The following is a 27,396-nucleotide window of genomic DNA, read 5'->3' as shown; positions in this document are numbered from 1 at the left end:
CTCTGTGTTTTCTGTATGCTGGAGAAACTGAACACTTCACAGGGGAAAAACTTCAGCCCTATTACATATAATTTTATCCAGACACGTTCTGAAAACTATTTTAGGTATCTGTAGGTAAAAGGTGCAAAATAATGTTTAAAAAACTACTGATTCATTTTCAAATCATAGCTTAATACTGGCTAATAAGAGTCCTCTAAAAAAAAAAAAACAACATTTGCTTTCTTGTCACTTACGAACAGGAGGACTTTCTGCTAATTATGAACTACTGAGACAACTCACAAAACAAAAAATTATCATGGTTGTCAGAGGAAGAAATTAGTTTTGCCTTTAGAGTTTTTGTGCAATTGTGTTTAAATTTTACAGAGCTGCTCAGCCACAGTTGAGAAATGCTAGAAGTCATTACTAGAACGCACTGATACCACCAGTTCTGTACTCAGGGGACCTTTTTGCAAAGCTAATGAATATCAGCAAACCCCTCGGTTTTGTAAGAGGAATGCATATGTAGTTTTCAAAACTTTTCTGACACTAAACTAAAGCTTTGGATGTGACATTAACAAATCAATAACAGACCTAGAAGAGCCTTGTTTGGAATTTTTTATGCAAGAGCAATTTATCGTAACAGAAGACTATCAGCTTGAAGATAACAATCTTTCTCTGAAAGAAGATACTTCCAAGGACTCAGTGTTTACAAACAAGCAGGAGTTTTCAAAAAGAACATCTCATAGATATACACACACACACAAAAAAAGGGAAGAAAAGGATACGTAACTGGCTGGTTGAGGATCTTCACTTACTTAAAGCACTTAAAAGAAAATGGAATTCCTTTGAAAATTCATCTCCAAATGTGGGTTGCAGAGACAGCTTTTTGAAGATTAAACAACTTTATAAAGAGGGAAATAATATGGCAGAGATTAAAGTTCAATTTCTATTTCACTTGTTTGACTTTGGGACCTTTCATGCCTTGGCTACATAAAATTTGGCATTAACCTGAAAGCTGAAATCATTCTACTGTATCCAAACTCAGAGGAGCAAGAAACAGCCAGCGAAGGAGGCCATTATATACATATTTTTATATATACACACACAGACACACATATTTTCTTTTTCTTTGTTGAGACAAAGCATACGTACCCTTAAATCTGGGGAAAAGTTGTCTGCTGAGGTAGAGACCGAGTCCGATGACACAGCAGAAGCAGACTTGGTATGGACAGAATGGTCCGAGTGAGAAGTGGAAGCACTGTAATGACAAACACCACAGAATCAAACCGTGCTCACGACTACTCAAAAGCCTACAGATACGACCACTCACCTGCAGTGGAATCAGGCAATTTCCCCCAGTTTCCACCTTTCCCATTCTGTTATTTAGTCCCCAGCAGTCATTTCTGAGACCCTGTTTTACCTTCCCTGGCTACGGATTACCGAAGCGCACACGATTCGTTACAAAATCCCAGCTCAGAGCGAGCCAACACTATCACGATCGCAAACTTGATCAAATCCTAAGTCACCGAAACTAAGGGCCTCAATTTCAGGCCTTCAGATGGGAGGAATTAGTGCGCTGCAACTGGATGAAAACAGACAGGATCCTGAACGCACGCCAGCACAACTCCAACCGCAGCTTTACAGCCGTGGAATAAATTCAGAATTAAAACTCTTTCCATCACACGTAGCTTTCCTCTTTCAGGTGTAAGCACAACCCCCGGGAGAATTAGGAAGACTCTTGCAGCGTACCAGCACACCTCTGCCGCGATACGAAGCGCGACTTGCTAAAAAACAAAGCAAAACAGCCATCACCTTTTTCTATATGTTTTTTTCTAGGACAGCTGTAAGCAATTAAAATAAGCTTATTTTATGGCATTTTTATGCTGCAAGCTCTTGTAGAACCGTAATTGCTTGAAATTAGCATTTGATACTAATGCTTTTAAAACCCCTCTTGACTGTAAAGACAGACCCTCTGTGGAACAACGTCCCCCCCAAAGCCACAGCAAGGCAGCAAATGATACCTGGAGCAATTCATTCCCACGCCCTTAGTGACCCCAGAAAGGTTTTACCTGGGTGTAAAGGCACCCTTAAGGAGCAGCTACCGAGCTGCAAACCGAGCCCTGGCAAAGGCAGGATATTCTCAGGAGTATTACCATTAGTAGTCGTATTAATTAGACATTTGACGACGGTCAAACAGCGTTATCTGAGCTTCCAAAGGGCCTGGAGATCTGTTAATTGTCTGAAAACTGTTTTGCTGCTTAACTGCTGGTAAACAGCCACCGAAAGGCCAAAATGTTCTGGTTTTATTTCTATTCTTCAAAGTTTGGCAAAGTATTACACGGGCAGCGTTAGAAACAGGAGGTACTATGCTAAAATTGGGCTCTTGCTGGGAGTCACTCCTTTCCCTCCAAGGATTAAAGAGTACTGGCAACTTTTTAATCCTTGAAACCGAAACTTAGAAATGGAAGTTTTGGGAACAGTAAAAAAAAATAAAATAAAATAAAATAAACGATACTGTTGTGCCAATTGAATAGCACGATTCCACTGAATGCATTTATTGTGCACAGCTCAACAGCTAATCGCTCAGCTTTCCAACTCGCTTAACTCTTGAGTTTACCAGCCACGGACAGCATCACCCGAGCACACAACGCCGCCGTATCTGGCCCAGACAGAAAATAATCGCACACCAACGTAACGGGAACCAAATCAGCAAAGCCTGCTGTTCTCACAGACCCAAGGGCCTCCTGTGTCCGCAGAATTAGCGCGTGGTTTCATGGGACAACCAAACTGACCTCCTCCTCCCCTCCTCGACCTGGGCATCGTGGGGACACGCGGTTCCACTTGCTCATCTCTCGGGGCAGCAAACGCTTGCTAAACTTGAAGAAAGTCTCGTGCTGCATAACAAAGCTGGCTGGACTCATTACATGGCCGTATAAATCAGAGGCAGTACACAGGAGGAGGAGGGAATCCGTGTCTGGAGACGATGAGGAAGGCTGAGAGCACTTCTGCTCGCAGCAGCCCGCAGGCATGCTAAATTAGGCTTAGCCCTGAACCACATCGTTATGTTGCTTTACTTGAACCGGCTCAGACCCCTTGGATGCGCGCCCTTGAAACTCGTTTCAGCCCGGTTTCCTCACATTCAGACCTCATCTTCCAAGCGCTCGCCCTGATGTTTGCAATTGTTTAATTCATTTGATTTTTTAAGGCAGATAAAGAAAAAAAAAATCACAATTTAATCATTCCTCAAAGCAGCGCTAACTTACTGTACAGCAGCCCATACGGAGAAGGCTCTCACCGAAGAGTCAGCAGATGCTGGAGGGGCCGTGGGCTCTGACACCTCTCCCTCGGTCCCCACTGCGCCTTCTCCTCCGGCAGCTCCAGCCGGGGGAGCCAGAGCTTCAGCAGGAGCCTCCACCAGCCCAGGCTTGTGTGCATTGAAATGCGTGTTTAGGGTGAGCGACAACACTCAGCGTTTTCAAGACATTCAGCACAGGTGGAAATAACTAAGTAAGGGATGCACCAGCGGCTAACCCACGTGCCTGGCCTTCGTTTGCACCCTCACCGAGTGACCACCAAGTCACTGAGCAGTAACGTATTAATACAAACATTTACATCAAGGATTTCATGTCCTTTAGTCACAGAAAATGAAGCTGGAAAGACCTTTCACCAGGAGTATCAGCCTCTTCCTCTGTCCCCAAGCTAGGACGAGCTACACCCAAGCGATTCCCACGTTCTGTCTAGCCTGCTCCTAACTGCTCCCAGGGGAAAGCACTAACAAAAGGATTAAAAAAATCGCCAGTTTTTCTGCTTACACAACTTGTCTGCCCCCGTACAATCCCAGCCTTTACCTACTACACAAGCAGTGATTATCTAATCATAATAAACCAAAGATTTTTACGAAATTCTTGGTTAATTTTGCTTTGGCAGGCTGAAGGGCAAACTGCTTTGTGCAGGAAAAAAAAAAAAAAAAAAGAAAGGGAACCACAATCCACAGCGTTTCTGAGCTGTGAAAGTGTTTTGTGTTTGTTGATCACGCCTGGCTTCAAGTGGGTTTTAATGAAGGAAAGCATTTGCATTTTAGAAGGGATTTTTCAGAGGCTCCCAGCACCAGCACCCACCAGCATCCCCGTGCTCCTGCAGAAGCCTCCCGTGGCATCAGGGACAGCTTTTGGAAAGCAGTGCCTGCGTGCACACAAACAATCCCACTTGCACAGCTCCGTGTACGTCGTGCAGGGGCTGCTCGCGTCTGTCCTCTTCAGCTACTCACAGGTTGGAGCAGAGAACCGAACCGCTGCTGCCTCGCGGCTCCCTACCTCCTGCCACGTTCAGGCAGCTGCACGGCTCCAGATCCGCTGCTTGGAGAACTAATTAACCTGACGGCACACGAGAAGTTGATTAGCTTCAGTGGTTTAGTCAATCCGGAGTTCTTCCCTGCTGCCAATGCAAGAAGAAAGATCCTCCAGCCATGCAGCTTAACACGTCTTCGGGACGGGTCCTGGGGCTGCCACACAAACCCAAGGCGAGGAGACCTGGGCAAATCCTGCTTCTGCTGCAATTTCTCCACAAAGTTAAAGCTGACTCCTACAGAGGTTTTGGCAGCATGATGGGGTGATTCTGATGTTAGCCTAAAATGCTGAGGACCCCATTAAGGATGCTGTACTCTCACAGAGAAATACCCCAAACACCTGACTTTCACAAATAAGGCAATACGGGGCAAACCTGCGTGACAGCAGGAGCACGACGGTCAGATGTAACTGCTGGGTTTGGTTACAAACATTTTAGAGCACAGGTACGTGTGGCCACCCTTCAGCAAGGGTTAAAGACCCCTGGAGCTGTGCCAGCCACTGCTGGCTGCAAGTCTGGTTCAATACAGCTCGGGGAGCGTGTAAATAGCCCTTGTCTCAGAACCTCATTAAGGTTCTAGGACACAGCGTTTATTCGGGCTCACCAAGTACTTTCAGCTCTTGCTAAAGGAAAGAAACAGAGTGCAGATGCTCCAGAACAGACCCATGAAGACCAAGGACCATGCTGCAGGCCCAGGCAGCTCCACAGCACCCATCCTGATGTCTCTGTTAGGTGCCAGAAGAGACCCCTGCAACAGTTCAGGGAAAGTACCTTGCTCCTGTTACTGCTGTTCCCTTTCCTCCTTCCTCTCTCCCCAAGCAGAAGCCGAAAGCGGGTTTAGGATGCCATTAACACTGATATATGTCTTTCATCTTGGTAATTATTATTATTATTTAAATGCATTTTTATGGCCAGATTTTGAATGATAAATGAGCCCAAATGAGATCTGCCAGCACAACGGTCTCATACAGTACCTGCATGCAGCATTAACCCCTGGGCTACACGGAATACACGTACACAATTAATGCGAGAAGTACAATGGAAACCAAGCATAACGACTCAACTCTTGATAAAGTGCTCATTGTTATTATTAAGGACTATCCCACAACACGCCAGGTGGTTTTCAAACGCAACTCAAACCCAGACAGATGCCCTCTGGTGATTCTTGTTCAGGCAGTTGAAAGGTATTACTGACTGCAGCAGAACTGAAGGAATGCCAGCACGCTCAGCTTAAACTGTCAGCAATGATGTATAGAAACTGCAAACAAGTGTCTGAGGCACGCAAACTTGTCCTGTTACGCTGTGAAGGTGCAGGGGAAAGCAGTGGTAAAGTCTTAGGTCGCTTCAAAAACTGCCATCAAACAACATCTGCCAGAGCCATCCGAGGCAACCTCCACCCTCCAACCCTTGTTTCAATTCAAATAACGTGGTGTATAAAAAGGCAAAGGACACGGAACATAAACTCACTGCTATTTGCTTTGCTCACTGTTATTTAACGAGTCTGAGTATGAGATTACTGCTTTCCTAGAGTATATAAGCAACAGTTTTGCACGGAAGAAGAAAGCACAAACACAACTTCTGAAGGTGGCAATTTGACCGCATGAGGGTCCAGGAGCAACCCCGTGAATTCAGGTCCCAGGAGATCTCTGGGAAGAGCTTTTGGTGAAAGCCAGGCCGAAGGACAAAGCACTCTCCACAGCCTCTTCTCTTCGGTCGTGTGATATGAGAAGAAAGTCATGACAACCGATTTCACCTACGACATAAAACTTCACAGCAACTTCTGGCTGAAAATTAGACAAAAGTCACGGCATAACCGTGAGAGATGATCGAGGTGAACCACCCCTCCTTGCAAATGCTGAGAATCACCATTTCCAAGAATGCATCTTCGGAGGCTTGCCTCTTTCTGTTTGGCAAAAACATTATATATATATAAAAAGTATACACTTTCCTAAAGATAAGTCACAGTCCTGTGCAGAAAGGGACTGGGTACCAACTCTCTGAAAAACTACTCGCTGTTCGTTTTTTCAGACTTTGAAAATATACGTGAGTTTAACACCCTGAACTCTCAGAAAACCTGCTGAGACACGAGGGAAATATATCTCTGGAAAATAAGCCATTTTTATTTACAGCATATGCATAGGGCTTTAGGACAGTTTTATGGTTTTTTTTTTGTTTTGTTTTTTTTCAACCAACACCTGAAAATACTAACCTGGCTCCCTCCGATAAATAACGCAACCCAAATGCAGCCACAGATGATCAAGTCATCTCTCCAACGCTTTCTTTAAGAATATTCCTTCCTTGCCACTACAAGCAGCTGCTTCTTTGCCTGCAAAGGTGTGCCAATTACTCAGATGCTAATTGGCATCGGCTGCTCACACCATTTCTTCTCTATCAGCCTGTGTGTTTTGTTTCAATAGTCACAGGAACGACACGGAGAACAGGTGACAAAACGCACCACTGCGATACAGTCCGAGTTGCAAAGGTCATAAATGAGAAAAGCACTGCAGAGTGCAAACTTCCATTTCCTTTCTTCCTGTTTTTCTGAAAGTTTCTCATTATGCACATTCCTAAAAATTAATCAAGGTGGAAACAGCAAATTAATGTTGACTGGTGGCAAATACAATTTCATTTGGAAGCTTCAGATGCCAAGGGAACAGGATCCAGCAGGTTCAAATTGACAGCAGGGCCAGGAATAGGAGCACCTGCAGCACTTGGGCACTTTTCTTAAGAGCATAATTACACAGAGGTACTCAGCACTCCCTGCTCCCTTCCCACATTCAAGCCGACAACTCTCCCTCTTCAATACTTTTAAGGCTCCCGTTTCCTTCACAGAAGGGAAGAGAAATACCAAAAAAACCTTTTGGGTCCTATCAGAGCAGCAGGAGACAAACCAGCGCTTGTTCACCGTGAATATCACTTTGTCCTAGCTGGAACTGCCTGGGAAACCCAGCTGCTGAGGGATCAGGCTCTCCCGCTTCCCGCAGCTCCCTGTGGGGCTGAGGAAGGCGAGGAGGTCCCCGCAGTCCTTATAGGTACCTATGTTTGTATGGGAAGTCCCCTCCACATGTACCCTCCTCCAGGAGGGCACTTACAGCATGGCCGGTGTCTGTCTGAAGCGAGGCCTTGCAGCAGGAGCCGGGTGTTGTGCGTGGGCATCTGCTCCGCCACAGGGCCGTACCGAGCTCTGCAGCTGTACAAATTAAGTTTTAGAGCCCTCACACCGCCGTCTGTCCCGGGATGGGAATCCTGCTGTGCCTGGCACCGTACGCGCCCACAACAACTGGCAGCCCCTCTCCTGAGGAGCTTACGAAGGAGCAGCATGGCCAGCGAGCGGGGACCCGATCTTAAATCTTCACAGAGGAATATAAAATGGCACTTAGGTACCAACAGAAACCACCTACAGCACGTATAAGATGCACCCTCACGCTCCCTGGACACACAGGCCCCTCGTTTCCCCCCCATGCAGGACACACCACCGCTACATTTAGGAACTCACAGTTCTTATAACCATTTCAATATCCCTCTCCAAGCCCTGCTCGACCTGCCACAGGCTCAGAGGCGGCAGAAAGCCACATGCAAACACGCTCTTGAAGGGAAGAAGAGAACCGAGTGCCAGGCTCTATCCGGCATCCAGTTTATATCATAAAATAACGTGCCCTCGCCATTCACCAGGGCTGCCGACGGCAGAGCTCGCAACACAAAAAGGAGCCGTTTCAGCAAACAAACCGTCGCGCCTGCGCGTGACGGGTCTAAAATAGCCCCCGTGCCACTTGCCTGAATGGAAAGGATTCGCTTCTGTTGCCAAGCAAACCCGGGTCTCAGCCTGACTTCACGTTCCAGGGGAAGAAAATGTCATTTTGTGAAAGTTGGTCCTTTTAAGCAGCATCCCGAGCTGAATATAGAGTACACGTTTTCCCATGAGCCACAGAGGGAACGTCCTATATTTTGACCGTGAACACGCTTTTCTAGGAATGCAAATGCTGCTCTCAACAGTTACACAATGGACTACAGTGTCACAAGCACTGTTCATGCTCCATTAGTCATTCTTCTATTTTTTTTTCTTACCAGAAATTCACAAAAGGCCTACAGTGCGCGTAGAGCACTTGCTAAACAATAGGCCGATTGTCTAAACTATTTGCAGGATTCCAAGAATAGAAAGCCAACACCCAAAGACAAACCAATATGGGGCACGTAATTAATAACGGCAAGCAGCCCCAAGCATCATGCTTTCATGAGTCAAACGACCCAGAAGGTAAAAAAAGAGGAAGAACAGCAGCGATGAGAGGCCTGAACCAATATGTCCTGATCAGCACGTGGAAGATAATTATGAAACGATCCGTATTCACACGAGGAACAAAAGGGGCGTTAGGTTTCTGACAAGCTCCAGGCTGGTATAGGATCATACACAGCTACGAGGAAGGAAACAGAAAGCCAAAAAAATGTGTTTTTTCAAGGAGTTCTTAGACTGGAACTGACGTTTTACCTGTTTCACCAGCTTCTCGGAGTCCAAAATTAGTTATTATCTATTGAAAGCAGGCTGATAATCCAACGCTTTGGTCTGAATCCAGTTCCTAATGGAAATACGTTTGCTTTGCAGCAGCCACCATTGCTGTGAGCTACTTCACTTGCAGCATTAACAGCTGGGCCAGCGACCCACCTCCAGGCAAGATGAGTGGCAAGCCAGGCCAGCTGCTCCGGCTCTGTCCTACCGCTCATGTCAGAGAGGTTTGACACACTTTCTGCAGGTGTTTCTGCACCTGTGCTTAAAAACTTTGGGGTTTGCAATCTCCAGGGCAGACCCTCGGGAATCCAAATCCAAGCATTTGCTGGTGTTACGAAACCATCCGTGGCTCTTAGCTCTACCTGGGCAAGAGGCCATTTCCAGGGCTCAAGACATTTCATGCAGAGAAGGAGGAGACCTGGGTGGGGTTGTCACCTCCTCCAGCAGAACCACCTCGGATTTACCACCTTGGCTACCCCCGCCAGGAGACAGTGGGCTGGCAACAGCCAACTTCCTCCTTGGGTACTTTGAATACAGACAAAAGTCATTATGGAAATCATAAATGTTATTCAAAACCACGTTTGCTGTTTACAGTATTTACTATACAAGCTTCCACCTCGTTCCTTTAAAGTACATGAAGCCAGAGTAAAACATGCAAGAAAAAAAATGATTAGGTTTTTGACAGTGCCACGCTGAGTTGCAATAACTCTACAGTTTGAGAGCAAGGAGAAACAGACAAACAGAGAGCAGCATAGGATCTCATATAACAAAACATTATAATCAAAAATAAATTGTTTGCTTGTTTTAAAAACCTTGGGGTTTTTTGTTCTCTGTTTTAAATTAACCTATTAATTTGATCAAGAAAAGAAATCAAAATACTACCTAACCTAGGAGGTACTTATCTTAGGACAGGAAGGAAATCTGGATAAATAGACAGGTATAACAACTTCTCTTTTACTACTCGTATTCTGGTAATTCTTGTTTCTAGTTACATGCTAAGACCCAGTTACGTATGGTGTATCCAAATGTACGTGTACTTCCCCCGGTTCATGTGCTCTTTCAGTTTTTCCTTAGATTCTTTTCTATTTCCCTGTTTAAAAAACACCTGAGTAAGAAAGTAACACGTATTGTTAAATGTTCTGATTTTCTTTCAAACACGTACCACGCAACCCCCTCACCCCAATAAACCAAACACCCACAGGAATTAAAAATACCAGCAATTTACTCATCAAAGACAGGAGCTGCTCCATACTGGGAATAATCAAATGAAGGAGGAAAGAATATATAAATACAGCCAGTCTGCAGAGTCACGTATCACCTAGCAAAACTGAGGCGGTGTAACACCTTGATACGCTTTCACAGACACTGTGCAGCTGTGTGCTCTTCCACACTCAGCTCAAAAAAGGATTTGGAACAACAATGCTCTGTTGACAGCACAGTCCCTCCACAAAGGTGGTCCCCAGAGGAGTTACAAGGCTAAAATACTATCGAGTGTTTGATAATTTGGTGGGTTTATTTCCAGAAGTTCAAACCAAGACAATACAGGAGGTTTTCATAAATGTTGGGCTCTCCTTAAGCTGATGGAAGATACAGGTTGCTCAACAACTCTGAAGACTGAGGTTCTTCAAAGTCTCCAGATTCGCCACTCACACCTCGGTCCAGGTTTTCCAAGAGCATAATCCCATTTATTACCTAAATACAAAGCCCAGTTTCCAAAGTGCTCAGCAGCCATTGACTCCTGTTACGGCCCAAAATTGCGAAAGGGCTCTGCACACTCACCTCACTGGCCAGTTGTAGGTTGGGTACACGCTGAAAACAAAGGTCTTACACCTTACGTTGACATGAGACATACAAAGTTTATGAGCTCAGGTGAAGATTTTCTGTACGTACCAGTTCCCGTGCATTTGAATGTGAGCTTATCTCCCACCATCACCCGCTAGCCACAGCCACTTCCTCCCGACACTTCTGCTTGCCTCAAGAAGCAATCAGTGCATGCAGAGATCTACGTAACTCAATAAGGAGTAGGAACAACAAGGTCTGGACAGGCTCAGCTCCTCCTGGCACAAACCAGCAGTTTCCATGCTCCCACTCAGTCGATGGAAATCCCGTCAGTGGAGTCGAGAACACAATTCTGCTCTGTCAGCGTGGACAGCCATCTTTGCTCAGCTGAATTACCTGTGGAATGTATTGATGCTGCTGAGGGTAGGGAGGTTTTAGATACCTGCCTCACATGGAGATATGGCAATCTGAGCTGGGTCCTACCCTGGTTTCCACAAGATGAGTGCCATGTGGCGGAGAAGTTTGTATTTGGTTTTGTTTTCAATTGAGCACAGCCTTTTGTGGACATCAGAGAAGGCACAAGAAAAGAAGGAAAAGCAAAAATGAGAGACAGATTACATACTTCAACTCGAGAGAAGTCTTGTCCAAGAGAACCTGCACACGTTCATGACATCTTTCTCATCTAGGTATTCCCTTATGTTGAAAAGGGAACAAGTGTTTTCCTTAACGGAAAAGCTGATGTGGACACCCTTCACATCTCCATCTGTGTAAACGCAAAACTTGTCCTAAGTTATTACTTTTACTCCTCTGTCAAGCATGGATAAAGTTGTTCAAAGGTTACAAAAACTATTGGTGGTCAAAGTGGACAGATGTACACCCATAAATGCAGAAACGTGGCTTAGGAAACCAGGCTACAAATCTCTGCTCTCAGTTGCCAAGAGATTTAGCTACCATGTGAAAAAGAGGAATAGCGTGTTAAGAAATAGCTCCTTCCTTTTTTGGAGCGGAGACCAAGCCAAACTCAATACACTTTTTGTCCCTGACGCAAGATGAGGAGGGGGTGGAGGTGTTTGCATCTGAAGCCGTCGCTGTAGGCTCTCATACATTCACTGGGGAGAAACCGAGATGACTCAGTCCTCCCCATTGTCTACAAAAAGAAACCCAGAGACTAGCAGAGATGTGTATCAGAGGTCTGCAGGCAAATCTCATCCAGGATGCCTGTATTGTTCTTTATGAAAGGTGGAAGCACAAGGTGGAGTCCAGAATCAGAAGTCACTAGAAGAAAGTTATTAATTAATTAGAAGTTATTAGAAGAAATAAAAAAGGAGACTTATCAGCCCCGTGGTGCTAGAAGCAGCAGCGGCCACCAGGAGCCGTACCCCAGCAGTTTCTGCAAGTGAAGGGCACAAGCCCTGAGCACATCCACAAACAGCCCCATCCCATTCTTCCTCTCGCCCTGGCGTTCAGTGACCATTCCGGTAGCATCCTTAACCTTCGAGCAAAAAGGCTCGGGAAAAACTTTGTCAAGGGTGTGGGGTGTCATTTTCAGTGTAGAAATGGGATGATGATTCCTAGACTGAAGGATTTAGCCTGGATTTTCAAGAGAAGCCTACTCTGAAAGCCAACCTGGGTAAAATGGAAGCAGAAGATCCCCCACTTTCCATCTCTTTACCAGAGGTGTTCTGCTTACAAATGAGATGCTGATCGTTTTGTCCTCGTTAGAGGTATCCCAACCGCTGGTTAAACCAAGCTCTGCTCTGAGTCAAGTAGAGCTTGGTTTAGTCATCAGTCCCTTCAGCAGTGCCCCTCTGGTAGCACAGGTTGCAGTCGCTCCCCACTACCTCCAGCATCTGCTCTCCACAGCAGCAGGACAGCCCCTCCAGTTACACACACGAACGGCTCAGTGCAGTCAGCTGAAACAGCTGATGAGGTTGGTCCTGCCACCTACCTGCACAGTCTTTCCCTTTGAGAAGGCCACCATCTCACAGCAGTGGTACCAACTGAAATCAACGATGGAATTTCCTAACAGAGCGATAAAAATAGCAGGGATGCTTCACTCTCAGGAGAGGCAGGAGGTACGAACGAGGCTGTGGTTCAGGAGTTCAGTAATTCAGGGATCAGTGTCTTTTGTGCCAGGAAAGAAAAAAAAACAGAAAACAAACAACTACAAAACCAATTTGCTCACGGAACACCAAGTAGTATAAGATACATCAATAAATGTAAGACATACACTCACTCCACCAGTTAAATTTTTGTTCAGAAATACAGTTGGGTTAACGTTTTAAGCATTTAGCCCTGTAATAAAGTATTCCCATCCTGTTGTAATAGCCTGTAAGCTTTGCAGTGAGTTTTCAAGGGCTCAGGACTGAGGCTTGCTAGGCTTGCCCTGCCTGCAGCTTTGTTGCACTTGGTTTAGTTGTGACAGCAATTTCTCTCTTTGGCCAGGTGTCTATATCTGTTTTTGTTATCTGTGTATGGTGCAACCACAGTTTTGTACGGACAGCAGTACTAAGCAGTTATTCTACATGGAATGAGATACTTACAACTAACACAACGATGTTGTATAGAGAAATACAATAGCCGAGCATGACAGCAGAGGCCTGGAGAAGTGAGGATGCAGGACGTGGCACAGAGGAGCACAAGCAGAGGGTGATAAGGGCTTGGCATGGAGACCTCATGGCTATAAACAACTCACCAACGGTCAGTTGAAGAAATGCAGACCTGGACAAAACTGGTTTCAGGGGTAACAGAGAACAAAGAAAGAGTATCTAGTATCTGTAAAAGCAACCAGATATAGTAAAAAACAGATGCAACATGGAATTGCAGACTGATGAAGGAAGAAAGGTGTAAAGTTGTACTAGCAAATATATTGAAATGATCCCAGGTGGATCCTGCAGTAAGGAGAGAAGAAACCACCATGAACTTCATTCCTCCCAGCATTATGCCGACAACTCTCTGCAAGAACCACCACCACCAGAATAAAACCTTCACCCTAAAAACCAAAGGAGCAAGAAAGGGGTGAGCCTAACTCCAGGAAAATGGGCAGAAACTATCAGCTGCATGTATGACAGTTTTAACTGCATTACTATTCTTTTTCTGTAACAATTTAATCTGGACAAATAACGATTTGACTTTCAGGATTTCAGTTACCCTAACAATAAATTCCTGGCTATATAAAGCTGCGTTGCCTTTTTGCCCATCAACAAAATTTTGAGTGCAACACTTTGTGCTGGCACATAGGCTCTTTGTATCACAGTAAATTCATCTAGATAAAACTGTTGTTTTACTCTAACCAGGTGTCGCCTGTCTTCCCAGAATAAAGAAAAAAAACACCATAAACTTGCGTTCTCTAACTAACAGCAGAAACATTATCACACACTCACACCTGATCCAAATCAAATGCAAACCTTCAGGTGATCTAACATCAGTGATACTGGAGCCACAGCCAGGAGACTACAGAAAGACTAGATCTGTCAAGTGGGAGCAAAATGACTAGAAATATCACTTTGTAGGGGTTATGGATGAGAAAACTGCTAACGCTTTCCCTTCATCAAATGCATCAGGGCTTAGAAAACAATGGAAAAAAAATATGGAGCAGACAGGCAAAAGAGAAGCAAGGAACAGAACTACCTTGAAATCACTGGAAAATTACTGAGTGAGAACATTGTCTGGCAAAAGCAGCCACAGATGGTAGGAAAAGGAAAAAAAGTGTGTGTTTTTGAAAAGTTCCACTGATTTTCTGTTGTTGTCTTTCACAGGATTTTTCTTCAATTAGCTCCCAGTTACTGGGGCTATAAAACAGCCAGATGTTTTTCAGTTAAAAACGAAGACTTGGGATAATTACTGTGAAAACATCTCTTCTGCAGTCTCCCATCGCTGGGTTATCCCGATCACCTCTACAAACGAAGCACTTCATTACCTTCCCGTCACCCTCTTCGTTACGCTGAAATGGGCTTCCCGTGGACGAGTGACAAGATCACTTTTCTCCCGTCCCCTTTTACAACTACACCTTGTATATAGCACCTTATCAGCGTGACCTCTGGAAGACTTCTGACACATTTCTAACATATGCTTGCTCTTTCCCCCCCCCCCACCTTCTGGTAGCACAAGCTGTTTGGGGTATGGATCGGGTCTCTTTTTACATCACCTGATACCTTCAGAATGAAAAAGCAGTAACAGCAAAGCAGGTCATCAGGAGAACATTCATGAAAAAGAAGTTGAAGACTATTGACTCTGCTGAGCCATTCAAGAGGTGTTACGACCTTCTCAAATGCAGTTCTTGCCTTTGTACAGGAGCGATAAAAGAATTAGGAAAGGAAGGAAAAGTGGCCAGTAAAATATCAGAAACAGATAACACGGTTCAAGATCAGTGTTAACCTGTAACTTAAGTTACAGCAGGCGGACAATCACGTAACGGATAGGGGTTGTGTAATTCGGCTTCACCAGGTCAGCTGAAGTCTTAACATTCGGGTTCTGCGATGGTGTCGCTGCTGTAAACAGCCTGTGGTTAAGGAACCATGCGTACGACTTAAAACCGTCTAGCAAACAGGCTGTTAGTCAACATAACAGCACCATCTCTCTTCAGAAAAGGCAGCGCCTGACAGGACCCAAGAGAGCCGTGTTCTGAGCCTAGCTTTACTCCTCACCAGCTGTCAGCTCTTGCCTCATCTCTCCACAGCGGTTTTTCATCTCATCCCCAGACTTTCTCGCTCTTCGCCCAGTATCTCAGCAAGGAGCCTCAGCACTCTGCTGCACGTCCAACAGCTTCGTGAAGTTACCCGCCAGGCATTAGTAAAAATAGAGTAGTGCTGGCTTAAGCATATTTCAATAGCTGGTCCCTGGCTTTTCAACACAGAAATGGCTTTTTTCTCTATTTATACAGCAGCCAGAGCTATGACACCCCAAACCCCTGTGAGGCCCCTAAACAGGGATATAACATTAATTACGATACAAGAAACAGGTGAATGTCAGTTGGGTTTTGTACTCTCAAATGGAAACATACTTAAAAAACAAACGTGTGCACTTTTACTGAGCGTTTAGAGCCTGGACAAAGGAATTTGCATGTGCCTGACAGGAAAACTAAGGCTGAAGGTCTCGCGTGCCAAGAGAGGCAGGAGCTGAAACACAGGTGCCAAAAACTGCTACTAAAAACAATTCCCATGTTCTTCATAGTAGTTTCTCTTCCCAAGTGCATTGCAAAAAATAGCCGTCTTAACAGACTTTAGATCCTTATTTCCATGATTTTCTGCCCCAAATCCTCAAATTCTAACAACAGATTCCCATTTAAGTTTTGGATGCCCCATCCCTGGAGGCGTTCAAGGCCAGGCTGGATGGGGCTTTGGGCAACCTGGTGTGGTGGGAGGTGTCCCTGCCCATGGCAGGGGGGTGGAGCTGGGTGGTCCTTAATGTCCCTTCCCACCCAAACCACTCCGTGATGCTATGATTTTACAAATCATGCAGGTAAAAGCGTTCTTTATCTTCACAATATACAGTACTTGAAGAACCTATCTCAGAACAGACCTTAGTTGCAAGTGTTATAAATTATCACTCACTTATTAAAATTAATGATAATGAGCCTGCCTGGAGCTGCTAATTGGTTCGAGGCATAGTGTTAAGTTTCTCAGATACAGAAAATCAGTTCATTATCAACACTCAGCCAGCAATGTACTTGTCTTCAGTGGCAATAACCCTCAAGAAATCCTGCTTTGTACATATAAGAAATCAAATGCAAGAAATGCTCTCAAACTCCAGGAAGAAAAAGACAGCTACTCACATTTCACCGAACACCAGAACTGGCAAAAATCTTCCTTTTCAAACTCTAACTTCAATGACTCATCACAAAACAACTCAATCAGCAAATCTCACACATCTGGTAGCAATGTGGTGCTAGCGAGCCCTCCTCAGCCAACAGCTTACAGACCCAGCTCCTTCCAGCATCACTCTCATCTGTGGGGAAAGAATTCCTTCAACATAGCCTTAAATCAGACCAGGTACTGACAGGACCTTATTTGAGATGAACGGGGGAGTTCATACCTCATGGAGCTATTGCTTCAGCAGGCCTTGCTGCACTGATTTACACAGAGCTTATGTTTTCAGCGTTATCCCTGCAAACACAAGGACAAGGAGCGTGATTATTTTCATATGCAGCAGCATTAGTGCAGTGCACGGGATCCACTGTAGCTGCAGACCTCAGCGAATGATAATCACCAGCAGAGAGGTGGCAACAAGCAACCAGAAAGTGGTAACATCAAACACTGCTACACTCACGCTGGCAGGAAACATCTGCCCACTGCCTTATCTCTTTCTCTCATTTCATACCGAGGTTGAAATATCGCTGACATCTCCTGCAGCAGTTTCCTTCCAGTACAATCACCTCCACACGTTTGCACAGGCAGTACAAGTTTACCTTCAGCGGATCTAAAAGGAAGACTCTCAGCTGTTTTCTTTGACCGTTGTTCAGACTGGGCTGTAATATGCCTTTCAGGGAACGTTTTATAGAAACACAAGGAGATACGCTCATTCGGAGACCAAAGCACATAGTCACAGGCTGCACAAACAAAACACCTAATCCCCGTTAATGAAAAGTAAATTAGATATCTGAAGTTTGATGTCACCTTTTCCTTAAAGTCATGTACTTCGTTAAAGTCATACACGGCTATATCTGGCTTTTCTTTCACAAAAGGAAAGGTCACGGCAGAATTTTGCTGGCTGTTACTTTGAATTCCAAAGGTCAGAGGGCCCACGTGCAGCTTCAAATTAAGAAGCAAAACCACAACTCTACCTAAAAATTCATTTCGAGAGGTCTTTCCAAAGAAGTCTGGTTACCTACCACAGGTGAAAGGTATTTCTCACTCACCCAGCATCCCCAGGCCATTTTAAAGATATATAAGAAGTCCAAACCACTGAGTAAAGCTTGCTCTTCTGCATGTAGTCATGCTGTAGTTTATCAAAGACAACATTAGGATCAGTGTTTTACCTTGCTCCTTTCTGTCCCATGGGTTGTTCCCGGCCTGAATCGGCACACAAATGCTCCTTGCAAGCTGCTAGTTCCCAACCACTGCAGCTCTGTAGGAGCAGTTGGCTCATGCTCACCTGTCTTCTACACGAACAGGATCCAGGGGGAAAGCCCATCCTAAATATTGTCCTTTGGAAACCACGGGGAGCTGCGGAACCCAGTGCTTTGCCACCCAAAGCTAGCATGAGGTGAGACAGCTCAGGCTTCGCAAGCAGAATAGCTGCATCAGCCCGATTATGAGGGCAGTTGGGTTAATTACCTGTGACCTGCTCATTTGAAACCAATTCAGTATTTCCACCCAGAGCTGGGGATTTTCTACAATGCACAAACAGCTATACTGTGAGCCTCACACGCTTTCAAATATCTATAGTTGGGACGGAAAGTAGATAACATTTATTTGGTCATTCTCATATCTTACCCAAGGAGCACTGGTACTGCATATTACTTGGGTCTATTAAAATGTCAAAGCAACTTTTGCTGTCAAATACCATTATTATAATATCCCATTTTCACTATTGAAAGATAAATGAACGTACTAATATGTGTTTTTTTAAGGCATTTATTTATGTGAGCAACTTTACGTGTGAGTAAACTCTATCAGACGTGCCTTGCTGAGGTGTTAGATCGTAAATATCTCTAGAAATATGAAACTCACTCAGCTTCTGAGCTGGAGCTGAAAGAATCCAAAGAATGTATTGCTGGATATATTTGATACCAGCACCTTTCCGAGTATTAGGAATCTTGCATAAAACAGTTCAGTCAAACACAACTCTCACTCTTCACATTGCCAGTTAACTGTGAATCTGGGATGAGTGCCTTTCTACCCATTTGTTGTTGTCATTCCTTTTATTTAAAAGAGATTACAGAAACTGGTGACAACACCCTCACAATTCATTGTGTTCCTGACATCAACCCCAACGTGAACTTTAGAAAACAAAAAAACAAACAAAAAAAACACAATAACAAAGAGATGAAAATACGTATGTGCGTACAAATATGTTTAATGTAGTAGCTTCAGAGAGATTGTTTTGGTGCATAAGATCAGATTGCACTGTAGATTTAATGAAAAAAATCTTAAAAAAAAAATAAATGAGCAAGGGATCATAGTCCAGTTCATATGAAAATTGATTATTTGTGTACAAGTATCACTAGATTTGTAAGCGGCGCTGGTAATAAACATTCTGAAGGTCCCCAGGCATCTGTCATTACAAGAACTTCGTTTTACTTCCATGTAATTTTGCTCTAATCTTAACCATTCCAACTAACTACTTCACAGAATACTCAAGATGAGTTCTTTTCAATTAATAACAGCAAATGAAAAAGATGTATTTCTGATATCCAGCTGAAGAAGAAGAAACGTTGTTTGGAACACATCAAAAACTTGGCTAGCTTTCTCCTACAAGTTAGACATTGGAGCAGAGACCTGAAATTCTGAAAGTTTTTGGATAAGCTTTTTAATGCCCCAAGAAATCTGTTCAAGTGTAGGCCCTTTCAAGACTTGGAGGAGTGTCTTGTGCATGCTCAGTAGAGACAGATTTACCATCCCAATTTCCCAGTGATTCCATCTGTGCAGGGCATGCTGCTGAGAGAGGCTCTTCCAAGAAAAGCTTTCCTCCCATGGCCTCAGGCCCCAGTGTCTCTTACAGTGACTGACCTTCAGATGGGTCCAAGTTGCCCAAGCTGATGCAGAGGGGAAAAAAAATGTATACTGGGGACGTGAGGAAAAGGTGAAAAGAGGCCTCTAGGCATCTGGCAGGGCACAGGTAAACTGCACAAAGAAACTGTTAGGGAGAACAGAACAATCTGATGAAGGAGGGAAAAATGAGGATGAGGAGTCATGAAGGACTCAAGAAGGAAGAATCCCAGGCGAAAACTGGGTTGTGCCTTCCTAGGGGGCAATAAAGCTGAGCGTGGGCCTGTGGGGTGACCTGTTAGAGAGGCCAACCCCACCATGGGCTGTAGAAACAGTGGCAGAGCCAGGAGATCCAGGGAAAGGATCATCACCTCTACTCGCACTAACTGGATTGCTTCTGGCATACAGTTTTTAGCCCCCTGTTACAGAAAAGACACTGATGAACCAGAGGGAGCTTGGGAGAGGCCGCTGGGATTGGGGTGCTGGAGTACCTGCCCTTTGAGGAGAGACTGGTGGAGCTGGGCTTGTCCAGCCTGGAGCAGAGTGGACTTTGGAGGAACCCACGAGCACCCACAGTGCCTACATGGATGGTATTCAGGAGATGCACTGCCCAGAGAGGTTGCACAGTCTCTGTCTTCCCAGGTTTCTGAGACCAGGCTGGATAAAAGCCCCAAGCAGCCCGACTTGCCCCCAGCGCTGTCCCTGCTGGGACAGAGGGCTGAGGCACTCCAAGGTCCCATCCCTCCCCTGCCTCGTGATCCTACACCCTACAGCAAGACGTGCTTTCGAGTCACAGAATGGCCGAGGTTGGAAGGGACCTCTGGAGATCCCCCAGTCCAACCCCCCTGCCAAGCAGGATCACCTAGAGCACATTGCGCAGGATGGCATCCAGGCGGGTTTGGGATATCTCCAGAGGAGGAGACTCCACAACCTCTCTGAGCGCCCTGTCCCAGTGCTCTGTCACCCTCACAGTACAGAAGTGCCCCCTCATATTCAGCCAGAACCTCCTGGGCTTCAGTTCGTGCCTGTTGCCTCTCGTCCTGTTGCTGGGCACAACTGAAAAGAGACCGGCTCCATCCTCTCGATGCCCTCCCCTCAGATATTTATACACATTGATGAGGTCTCCCCTCGACTTCTACAATGAATTTTACCTGAAATGTAATTATCAAGCATTTGCACGAGTCGTGAACTTTAGACCAACGTAATTCTTGTTTATTCAATCCCAAATCCACGTAATACCAACAGAGAAAACTGATTTTTATGGGTATAAATTCAGTATGCAGATGCTATATTAGATGACTATTTTGCATACTTCTCATTTCCTCCCTGATAACCTGTGCGAGGCACGGGACACCTCTTTCCAGTTTGCGTGACCTCGGAAATTACCCACAGAGAATTAAAAGGCCATTAAGACTGCAAATTAAAGCTGGGAGGGGACAAAACTACAAGCGTTGGGCATATCCCAGCAGATTTGTTACTGAAGATACAGAACAAGGCCCAGCTCGGGTAGTCCAGCACACAGCGAGCACACCTCGGGGTCCAGCACCCCCGGATGCACCTGGCATCCCTCCTGCCTTCCCAGCAACCCCCCCCCCCCACCTTTACTGCTTATTCCCCAAACCCACCGAAGAAACGTAGCTTTAATTAGAGAGCATCTCCCTTAACGCTGATGGCGGGGGCACCTCCATCTCTACCAAAACGCCTTAAAAACCCCACCTCGGCTGCCCAGCGGCCGCCCCGACGCCGTGCCCTGCATGCCGCCGAGCACCCTCTCCCCCCATCCCACACCCCGCCGCCCCGCTACGGCCCCGGGCGGGTTTGGGGGAAGACCCTGCCCGTTACCTGGAGAGGGAATCGCCGCTGGGCGGCCTCACCACGGCCGCCGGCCGCCCGGCGCCGAGGCTCTCGCAGCTGGAGCTCTCCTCCATGCCGGGCGGCGGGGCGGCCCCGGGGCGGGCGGCTGTCAGCCCAGGGCGCAGGAAGCGGCCATGTCGGCCCGGCGTGCTGCGCGGGGAAGGGCGGGCTGAGGCGGGGCGGCTGGGCTCGGCTCGGCCCCCAGCAGCCGCAGGCTTCCCCCCCCCCGGGGGATCAGCTTGTGGCTGGGGGTGGCGAGGGGGCTGCGGTCGTGTGGGGTGGGGTGGCAGCGGGGGAAGAAGGGTGGGGATGGGGGAGAGAAGGGAGGGAGCGGTGGGGTGTCGGCTGGGTGGGTCAGAATGGGCGAGGAGCCGCCCTTGGTAGCCTGGCCAAATCCAGTCACTGTTCCCCCTTCCTCTCCCCTGTGCATTCACCCTGTGCATCTGAACACCAAAGTCATTCCTAGAGGCGAGGAGGCTCTGTCTGTGGCATTATTTCTGTTACACTAGCTTGCAGGAGGCACAGACCCCCTGTTACGCCAAGTTCTGTTCGCATACTGAAACATAATTGTGCTCCCAAAATCCTTAATCGCCCTTATATAATGCTTAATCACCTCTATCTGCTCAAGGAACCCATTTGAGGATGATGGGGTCGGTGCTGTGCACTATGCCAGGCCCAAATTACGCAGCTCCACAGGGTGCCGGCATGGATCCGCTGTGCACGTGTGGAGCAAGAAGTTATTGGGCTGACAGCATGTCATGGTTTGTGCCCGTTTCTTTACCGTCAAAGATCGCTATCGAAATGCAGGTAGTTCTGCAGGAAGGGCAACGTTCAGTTCCTTGAAGCAATCTGGCGAGCGAGAGAAGAGCTCTTAGCATTATTTACAAAGACTAGGGAATTGCAGCCGATGCTTCCCTCACGCACAGCGAGGGTGCTGAATGCACAGCTGTTTTGACAAAAATCCTACAAGGCAGACAAGAAACCAAAACACTGGGGACCTGTTAATAGGCAGGTGGGTTTCCACTAAACCCTGCTTGTCTGTGCTGCCTGTTGGTAAAGCGAACACCCAATGCCATGAACATCACCCCAAATGGACGTCCCCACTTGAAACACAAACAGCCTGAATGCTCTGTGGCTCTAAAATGGTTACTCAAACATCACTTTGCTCTCCAAAGAGCGAGTTAGATGATATATCTCCGCCTGTTTCCCGTTCTGTTCCTGTCACTGGGGTATAACTCCAGAGCACTTTGAGTCACTCGCACGCCGGTGAAGACAAGCAGGATGTTGAAGCAGCCCCGCCTGAGACAGCATTAAGCTGCTGTGAAATTTCCTCCCTCGCTTTTCCTGCGGTGTCTTTCGGCTGCTGTTGAGCAAGCTGGATGTGGGATGGTTTTCAAGCTGGTTTGAACTTGAAAGCACAGCTTTGTTAAGGCAATTTTTCACTGTATTTTTTTTAACTTGGTGTTCTAAAAAAAGTTTATAAATTGGCAAATGAGTTTGTCTAGCCTTTCTTTTTAGCGTAAAAAACAGAGCTCGTGTAAACTTTTGTAAAATGCAAACTGTTTTCTGTTTAGAAATGAGAATTTTGTTTTTAAAATTAATTAAAATTAATTATGAGTGTTTTATTGCAGGGTTAAAATCAAAACGAAATGCTTTGACATTATCAAAATGATTAATAGACCTGCGCTGATTTTGTTCTTGCTGTAAAAATTTTTCAGATGTTGATTTTTTCCCCCTAGTTTGAGGCAGGAAACCTTTTAGAAGTGCCATTTTTTAATGGCAAATGCGATACTGTCTCCCCCCACTCTTTTTTGCTTCATCTTTCCATGCCCACCTGCGTTTGGGCAAGCAGGCAGTCTTCCAGAGCTGCCGCTGCGTTTTGTTGGAGAGGAGCTGGCAGGGGGTGCTGTAGCAGCAGTAGATGTGCATCTGTGGAAGCAGTCACATACCTCCTGGAAACCTTTTCCCCCTGCCGCAATCTCTTCCCAGTCTCTTTCAGGACTGAGCTCCTGAAAGTGGTAACCCTTTGGAGAGGCCGGTGTTGTAGAAGTAGTGTGGAGCTGTGCAGGGCTCCCTTTCAAGTCTTGCCAGACTGATAGCCTTCTGGTGAGTTGCTATTACCTCTACTCCCACTGCCCAAGGTAGTTTGATAGTGGTGCAGTTGTTTAAAAAAGTCAAGTAGGAATAAAAACAATATATAAGCCCCCTTTGCTATGTGGAAGTATTAGAGTGCCTTCTTTTCTTCCTAATTTGCCATTGATGTGGCATCTCTAAGTATTTATTGATGAAGTGCTCTATTTGCTTTTCACTGCCCTGTTTTGTTCTTGGCCTTATCCCCAGGGCCTGTGAAGCCCTTTAGAAATTCCCACTGGTGCTTTGTAAATGAGAACAAAGCTAATCACCTCCTGGATCTCTCCTGCTGCTGAAAGAAACTACCAGTCTGCTCAGCGAGTCTTTTTGCTCAACAATACCACGTTTTCAGAGTCAGTCAGAATTTTCTGTCTGTGAAGTGAGTTACCTCACGGCTCTTAAAAGTGATGGAGAATTAACTAAAGGCCCTGACATAACCAAAACCAATTAAGGGCAATTCACAAGACTGTTTTATAACTGATACAAAATAAGCACATTTCAGTATGTTAGCCTACTTTTGCTTGCCACACCCCTTTTATTACCATTATTTTACAAGTAGCATCAGTTGTTTTTTTATGCACCATCATTTTGTGATTTGAGCACAGGAAACAGTAGAAGAACATTAATATGAAGGATAAATAATAAAATGATCTGTATTCATCTCTAAAGACATGTCACTGACACAGCTGAAGTAAATCCTTAAGTCCTTAAAGAATAACAAGAATGTTTCTTGAAGCAAGGGCATGAAAGATACATCCCAAGTAAAGGATGAGCAGACATCCTCCAGTATGTTCTGAAATTGTACTTGGTTCTAACTTTGGATTATAACACAAAAGAAGTGTAAAATATATAGCCCCTCTTTCTTAGGTGTTTAGAGGCTGTCAAAACTCCAGTGAATACAGAGGAAAGGGGATAATTTTATGTACCATGTAAAACAAGATTAAGTGAGAGGAAGTAAAATTTTTGGCTCAGTCCTTCAAGTGTGAAAGGGAGATAGTGTTTGCATCCATTGTATTTAAACTGCGTGTCTGTTAAGTAAGTGCCTTTCTAGCTCTGTGTGTGTGTGTAGCGCACACATCCGGTATAAGACAGATGAATGTGCCAGATGTTACAAATATCCCATGCCTGGAACTCCCTGGCTTTGCTGCTGCACAGCACACAGGCTCTCATGTCTCACACACAGGCCTTATGAGCACAGCACTCCCCAAAGCTAAGGTCAGTCACGCTGCCCAGCATCCTGGCACAACCTGGCTCTGTCTCCCTGCTCATAGGGGTCTTGTGGGAATGTTTGGTCAAGGTCTGTGACTCCTTGACTGAATGTAGCTGGGGCATCGGGTGTCGGAGCAGAGGAGTCATGCTTCTACACTGGTCAAAGGGTGCATCGTGAGGCAGGACCACGTGCTGAATCAATTCTAAGAAAGCATTTCCCACTGCAATCTTTGTCACAACCTGCCCTTGCATGGTACAGCTCATCAGGCATTCCCTTCCCTCCCCCTCCTCCCCGTCACACAACCCAACACAGTTATCTGAAAAGCCTGTAAATAATAAGGAACGGGTGCCCTAATCCCTTTTGAAAATGGTGCCCTTGTCTTCTTCACTCCAACCCCAATATTAAAATCATATCCAATCTAAAACTCGCTCTCCTCAATGGAGCTCTGCGGATCTCCCATATCTTCCCCATGCTACTCATGCATTCCTGTACCCCTGCCTGTGCCCTGTTAACCAGCACTAAATAATTCATGGCAATAGCAGCTTCACATACTGTGCCTTCTTCTCTAGTAGTCCACATCAGTGGGTCCACCAAATCTGGAGCATGACTCAATCCCATAATTGTTCTGAAAACCACACAACCAGAGACACCCTCGTCTCTCCCTTTGATTCATTAAAATGGCTCTCAGATTTATTACGTTTCCTTGTCTCCTTGATGTACAGCTTAAGGGCAGTGGGCAGCTGATAAAAGATTCTCAGTGCCTTGGGAAGGGCAGATTGTCACTGGCTGGATCCCACTGTGATGTATGATCACCAAAGCACGTCGGAGGTGGCATGTGTTCCTTTTGTTGAGCTCCATCAGCTGATAGAGTATGAGGTCAGAAACAGCGAGAGCTTTGACACACACACAGAGGCTGATGAAGAACAGCATGCTGTGGCTGCGATCTGGAGTTAGAGCTGCTTGTGGTTGCAAGAACATCTGTTACAAGATGGTCATGGGGCACGTGCACAGATTCGGTCCTGCTGATGCACGGTGCCTGTGCCGTCAAAGCTGGAATCTCGTCAAAACCCAGAGAGGGGCTTATGGCCACACTTCAGTTGTCACCATGTCTCCAGGGTTACTGTTCTTGAGGTTATCCTGATCGGAGTGGTTACCCTGCCTCACCCGTGGTGTGGTTCTTTACTGGCTGCGATGACACCCAGAGCGTGCTTTTGCCTTGCAGCCCACACGCCTGATAGAAGCAGAAGCTAATGATCAGTGGGCCTCTGACACATTATTATTATTTTTTTGTCACTTGATGCCTTTTTTATGTAGTTGTGCACATATACAGGGTGCTACAGATGTGGAGATCTGTGCAGGAGCCTACTCCTGCATGTGATATCTTGCTGCCTGTTTTCAGAGCACCGCTAAAAAGGCGGAGTATTTATCCCACTTGCTGCTCCGCCTGGGGAGCGGTTTCTCGCCCTCACCCCCACCACCAGCTAGCAGGGAGCAGTGAGCCATCACACATCAGACGGGCTAATGACTGTGTCAGGACCCATTCCAACGTGTGCTTGGTGTGTACGGACCGCTGCCTGGAGCCAGGCACTTCACCCGCCTTTCGACTGCCTTATGCTTTTAATTTTTAATGGCATCTGCAGACACTGATTTATTGCAGCATAGTGCAGCGTGCGCTTGCTTATGGCTAAGCAACAGCAGTCCAGTCCGAGGCTGGCGAGGGAGGTGCTTCAGTGCTGTCGCAGACTGGAGCCTGGAGGTGCAGACACCCCGTTCTTGAGAGCAGGAGGCTGTCTCACCAGCTGCGTGCTGCTTTCCGGGGGCTCTCGGGATGGGACCTCCATTACACGCTGCGAAACACAACGTCATTTTAGGAGATCAATTTTTAATGTCACTTTGAATAAAGTGGTATTGTAGCTTTCTTCCTGGAGGACTAAATACATCACAGCAGCTGTCTGGCTGTCTACAGGTTTGGGCTGCAACACTTCAGCAGCTCCTTGCCATCTGTGTAATGGTCTCCAGTCTGGCAAAGGCTAAGTAAGAATAACTCACAGGAGTTAAATTTGAAAGTTCTGGCACTTGTTAAACCACCACTGCTGGAAATAAGTGCATTTCCAGAACTTGTAGGGTGATCAGGCAGGACAGAAGGACATTTAGGCAACATTTTTTTTAAACATTATCAACCATTAGGAGAGTGATTTTCTGAGATCACAGCATCTGCACAGAGCATTCTCGTTAAGATTAACAGTAAGTGGTGTTTATATGCAGGGCGAGAGTCTCTGTACCTCTTGGATCACAAATCTTTAATCTATTTGATAATCCTGACACACCAATTTTCAGGCATTCATTTTAAATACCGGTAATTTTATATCTGCATTATCTGAAATAGCACTGTCTCTAGGTTGTGTATGTGTGCACAGATTTCTCAAAGTGAAATCTTAATCTACAACTGGTGTATTTAATAGCTACAATTAGGGAAATGGTTAAGAATTCTTGATTTTATCTCATTCACGTTTCTCTTCCTATTAAGGAAAATGTGCATTTGTGTTATTGTTTTAATAAAACAGTGAAATGATGATGGCAAGATCTGGAAATGATATTAAAAGCAAGAAGGATGCATCTAGAATATAAAATGAAGTAGGAATTAATTCCTTTTATTTACCTTGATGACTCAGATTTCCACATGGAAGGCTCGTACAGTTGCCTGGCTTTCTTTTAGAAGCAATAGGGTGTGCAGCTCTGGTGATGAAAGGGCTGGCAAGTTGCAGGCTTAACAGAGAGTGCAATAAAAGTGAAGTATTCGAGAGGTGTTTGAATATCTGCTCTGTGTTGCTAACCTCTCTGCGCTGGGTGAGCTGTGGAAAACCGTCAGGAAGGTAGCGAGGGCACGCTATGCCGCTGGATGCAGCAAGGGAAATGGCTTATTTCCATTTCCAGTGGTACTGCATTTGGAG

At 45.7% G+C, this 27,396-nt stretch overlaps 1 protein-coding gene across 3 annotated transcripts in view; it reads right to left on the bottom strand.

Annotated features, from left to right (window-relative positions):
* MTMR2 (myotubularin related protein 2) overlaps nucleotides 1–21,278 on the bottom strand; it is a 61,456-nt gene extending 40,178 nt beyond the window's left edge. The window contains exons 1-2 of one of the 3 annotated variants that reach the window (XM_040544190.1): nucleotides 21,094–21,278; nucleotides 1,132–1,237 (exon numbers count right to left, since the gene is read on the bottom strand). In XM_040544190.1, coding sequence (XP_040400124.1) covers nucleotides 1,132–1,237; nucleotides 21,094–21,179 — 192 coding nt within the window. In that variant the 5' untranslated portion in view covers nucleotides 21,180–21,278. Of the gene's footprint in view, nucleotides 1–1,131; nucleotides 1,238–3,242; nucleotides 3,263–8,097; nucleotides 8,124–21,093 lie in introns of those variants that run through there. The other 2 variants (XM_040544195.1, XM_040544193.1) reach the window with 2 other exon arrangements.
* Between the last annotated feature and the right edge of the window lie 6,118 nt (nucleotides 21,279–27,396).

Source organism: Cygnus olor, chromosome 1 (genome assembly GCF_009769625.2).
Source record: "Cygnus olor isolate bCygOlo1 chromosome 1, bCygOlo1.pri.v2, whole genome shotgun sequence".
In the NCBI taxonomy this organism is placed as follows: domain Eukaryota; kingdom Metazoa; phylum Chordata; class Aves; order Anseriformes; family Anatidae; genus Cygnus; species Cygnus olor.
This window is presented reverse-complemented; position numbering and strand designations above follow the sequence as displayed.